The sequence below is a fragment of the Macrobrachium rosenbergii genome, chromosome 44, assembly GCF_040412425.1.
Source record: "Macrobrachium rosenbergii isolate ZJJX-2024 chromosome 44, ASM4041242v1, whole genome shotgun sequence".
Lineage (NCBI taxonomy): Eukaryota > Metazoa > Arthropoda > Malacostraca > Decapoda > Palaemonidae > Macrobrachium > Macrobrachium rosenbergii.
The window spans coordinates 9,140,504-9,145,503 of NC_089784.1; the positions used below are offsets into that span (position 1 = coordinate 9,140,504).

Consider the following 5,000-nt stretch of genomic DNA (forward strand, 5'->3'; position numbering starts at 1 on the left):
TGATCCATGAAAAGTTAATAAATGAGTTCTCTTTAAAGTTTATACCAATACTTAGAAATATAAGCTAATGTAACTTTTGCTTGGTTAGGGGAACACTACCTCATGCCCCTCCCTCCCCTCCCGTAGGGGGGTTAGTGCCGTCAGTGCACCTCATGCGGTGCACTGTAGGTATTACTTACGGTTCTTTGCAGTGTCCCTTCGGCCCCTAGCTGCAGCCCCTTTCATTCCTTCTACCGTGCTTCCGTTTATATTCCTTTCCATCATACTTTCCACCCTCTCCTAACAATTGATTCATAATGCAACTGCCAGGTTTTCCTCCTGCTACACCTTTCAAACCTTTTTGCTGTCAATTTCCGTTTCAGCGCTGACTGACCTCATAGGTTCCAGCGCTTGACCTATGGCCTAAATTCTATATTCTATTCTGTTTTACCTTATGCCCCAAGCTCGGATAAAACAAGGGGAGGGGGAGTGTGAAGTTAATGCCAGTGGCAGCGTATCGGATTGAGAAACCACCTGCATAGTATTATTAAAATCAAATGTATGTAAATGTAATGATCACCCCAATAAACACCCCATCGTATCCCTCAGGATATGCTGAGTTCTACTTGTAATAAGCTTGAGTTGGCACGTAACCTTTGAAATGATCCTTGACTTAGCACTAACCTTTTGACCTTTATTCAACAAAATGTGCCCCCTCGTTAAAACTTAAAAGGGGCATGACTGCTATCAATGAAAACTAAAAGCTATGGTTTAGTTTAGTTTTATACGTTGGTTAATGCGGTCTGAGAGAAATTTATTCAGGATGGTTCTATTATAATAAGTACGTTACGTTATAATTCATTAGAGACGAAGGTCGTGTCTCTGAATACAGTTAACAAGTATATCATGCCCTTTATTAGAGAACGTGACTCATGTTTTTAGAGCAAATATATCCTGTAAAGAACCATTTTTATGTATATCAGTAATTATACTTTTCAGTTTTTCTCTCTTTATTTTTTACACATTTAGCAGCTTTTGGTTTCATTTCTTTTAGGAAAATATCAGGGTTTAGGATTGGATTGGATTATAGAATTTAGGCCAATGGCCAAGCGCTGGAACCTATGAGGTCATTCAGCGCTGAAAGGGAAATTGACAGTGAGAAGGTTTGAAAGGTGTAACAGGAGGAAAACCTCGCAGTTGCACTGTGAAACATTTGTTAGAAGAGGGTGGTAAGTCAGGTGGAAGAAAGAGAATATGAACGGAGGTACAGAAAAAGGAATGAAAGAGGGACAGACCAGCAAGAGATGCACTTTCCCTCCCCTTCTCCTTTCCCTCGTTCAGGTCTAGACTAGATAATGATATTAGGAGAAACGCTACACAATCCTAATTGATTGTTTTCCTTCATTTTTGTATCACGAGCTGGCGTCATAAGACTAGTGGTTATTGACTTCCCTCCACTGTAATTCTAATACGATCATTACCCACGGAGAGTACCTGTTATGATTTCTAAGGAATCAAATGAGAATTCTGTGCTTGCACCATCACCTCTCCAGTGTGCTTGCGCAGTGGGAGGTTGCACTTAATGCAAGTCTTGCATGCTTGTAAAGCAAGAGCTCTGCAATTGCTTCATGCCGGAAAACACCGTTTGGTCCTATTGCATTGCTCAAGTCAGTGGTTACTGCACTTCATCCACAGACAAACTTTGCAGGGCGAAATTTCAAGGTTTCTCTAGAAGTAGAAAATGGTGAGGTTTGTATCATTCTCACTTACTTTTGTTGCAGAGTAAGTGACACAAACACGTGGAGAGAAAGAGAGAGTTTTAGATATGGTGGGACATGCAGGGAGTGTGATATGAAATGGTTGTTTAATAATGCTTATCAGGGTCCCCTGTTGGAGAAAAGAAACTCTCGTTTTTATTTTTTAACGAAAATTTGCATGTAGATAATAACTTAGGATGTAAAGCCAACGAATAGTGAATGGTATTTTGTTCTGATGTTTTTCACAGTCGTTTTTAATGGTGTATCTTTTTTTCCGGTGGTATTACATGAATTTAAGTCTTTTACATATAATATTATGGCTATTCTGAATCCAGTTTAGTGCTGACGGCCGGAAAGCGCAAATGTCAGCCAGTCAAATTCCAGATATTTTATTATTATTATTATTTTATTATTATTATTATTATTATTATTATTATTATTATTATCATTATTATTATTATTATTATATTAGAACTTCAAGGAGCCCTGTGGTTTTGGTTCAGATGATAATCATTACTATTGCATCTTGCCGTCAATCAAAGAAAAAAATAAACAGAAAAATTAATTCTGTTGCGTGCTAACGTAAGTGTTAGAACTAATTCTGTCGTTAATGCACCTAATAAAGGAGAATTTCCTTCACCATGTCGAGAAACGCAAATGAATGAAAAATGTTCAATAATGTAAGTATGTAAGTCGAGTGAAAATGTAAAGAAGCTTTCTGTTGTTAAAAAAAAAGTAGAGCTTTGTTGTTCAAACAAAGCATATTTATGCTTTATATATAACGCACGCGTTCGTAGCATTGTAGGTTTCTTTTTATTCTCTGTATTTACTTAATTTAATTTTTTTTCATCTTTTCAGTTTTGTGACGTTTGCGATCCAAACGCCCCTGAAAAATCCCACCCACCCGAATATGCCATCGACGGATCGGAAAGATGGTGGCAGAGTCCCCCTCTATCCCGAGGCATGGACTACAACCAGGTCAACCTCACCATCGACTTGGGCCAGGTAAGTTCTCTTCAGTAATGACTCGCATATTGCAATATATTTTTGCACATTCGCAACAGCGCCTGCAGACAATCGGGACACGTTTTATCAACTCCATTTTATTGTTTTTTTCTGCTAAGCAATTAAGCGCAAGGAATAATTCCCTCTCTATTGAGTTAGGTTCTGTTTTACTCATTTTTATCTTTTTTTTTATCATGTAGGATTCTTTTATTACTAAACCCTTTCTGAAATACTGTCTTCATAAAATTCCTGTGAGTTACAGATATTTTTCCGAACCAAAACTCAGTTAAACTATAATTACTTCATCCAATATCTTCTATTCATAATTTTGTGATGACATTAGCCCCCTGGAATAAAGTTAATGAATCCCATCTGTCATTGCATAAATGATGGTAATACAAGTAGTAGTACTAGCAGTAGTAGCAGCAGCAGCAGCCTGAGGTTAACTTATACGTTCTTTATAATAAAGGATGAAATGTTCAAATGCTTCCAACGGTTAGCTATGTGACAATGTCCTTGATTCTCCAGGGACTGAGGACATCTTATCAATAACCGCCCTTTGACCGGAAGGGGGCGGACAAGCGAATAGTCACTCTCTCTCTCTCTCTCTCTCTCTCTCTCTCTCTCTCTCTCTCTCTCTCTCTCTCTCTCTCTCTCTCTTTCTCATTTGTTTTTCTGTACCCCATTTTCACCAGTTTACCCTTAGCTAACCATCCATGTTTCCCTGCACATGTGGTAGGCATTGTCCCTTCCTCCTCCTCCTCCTCCTCCTCCTCCTCTCTGCGCAATGGTATTTTTTTTTATTGTTTAAATATGATTTCAACCCGTAGTCCGTCAGCCCTCTGCTTTATTCTAACCCGTTAAATCGTTTTGCAGTTTTTCTTTGCATTTATTTTTTTAAGAGTCATATCTTTCGAGACGTTTATTACATGCTTCTTTTATTTTTTCCATCAGTTAATTTTCGTGGGCATATTCTACTTGTTTAAACACCGTATAGTCGTTATCGAGGACTTTGTGCATTAAACAATGTAAGGATGTGCTCTCTCTCTCTCTCTCTCTCTCTCTCTCAGGACGTGTTAAAAATAAGTGTGTGCTATTGCTAGTGGGAGTGGAGAATTACGTGTCTCCTGTCCTCTCATGGGCTTCAGATTTAGGTTTTTGTATCCTCTCTCTCTCTCTCTCTCTCTCTCTCTCTCCCCCCTAATGTTTACAATGCATGCTGTAGACTCAGAACAATTTCATTATGTAGTTCGAATTCATCCTCCCGAAGTGAATGTGACAGTCACGACCACGTTTTATTGTTTTAACCTTTGACATTTTATTGCAGTTGCTTGGGAGCTACCTGAATGAGTTAAGTCATTTGTTGTGAATCTTTTCCCCAGATAAATAAGACATTGCCGAGCAAAGTCAGTGAACAGGAACGGGTTCCCTTGTAGCCGTGTTATATAGGCTAGAATAATTTTATGACGCAATCCTTTGTCCGCTGAATTATTGATTTTTTTTTTTTTTTTGTATTTTTCATTCATTGTAAGCTTGGAAAACAAAGGGCTCAAACCATTCTCGTTCTTCCTCTCTTGCATCCCGTCGATTGGCTTTAATCTTTCCCATTTAAGTAAGAATGAGCAAAGAAGGTATGGAATTGTGTCTGATTGCTGTAGGCTACAGGGACTAATGCTGATATAAATTTGTTTAAAAGTAGATAGAAAACTTGGTAGAACAATTGATTCTCTGATCGCGGGTCACATAATTTCTGAAGCAGCTTGGAGTCACTGATTACAGTCAAAATATGTTCTGGCAGTGATTTAAAGTTGTGAACACGGTAAGAGGCAAATCCCGGTAAAACCAAAAGGAAAAAGTTATTGTAGGCAACAGCAGACTTTTTTAGTTGAAGTTAAGTTTTATCATTTATGAACACTGGTCAAGTCTGTAATTTTATGGAATGCACTGGTTGAGTATATCCTGCACAGCTGCGCCCTGTTTTGATCTTTGAACAAGTGGAAAGGTCATTGCTTAAGAAAACACGTATTGTGGCAAACGAAAGCAGAACGTATATTAATGATTCATAATTATTTTTGATAAATGTGCATGTACTTCAGTTGAGATTTGTGTCCATTTTGATATGCATACTATATATATATATATATATATATATATATATATATATATATATATATATATATATATATATATATATATATATATATATATATATATATATATATATTAAGCATTTTTGGTTAAATGCAAATAAAATGTAAA

General features: G+C 37.3%; 1 protein-coding gene across 1 annotated transcript in view; it reads left to right on the forward strand.

Annotated features, from left to right (window-relative positions):
* LanA (laminin subunit alpha) overlaps positions 1 to 5,000 on the forward strand; it is an 84,899-nt gene that overhangs the window by 5,907 nt on the left and 73,992 nt on the right. The window contains 1 exon segment of the mRNA XM_067087673.1: positions 2,595 to 2,741. Coding sequence (XP_066943774.1) covers positions 2,595 to 2,741 — 147 coding nt within the window.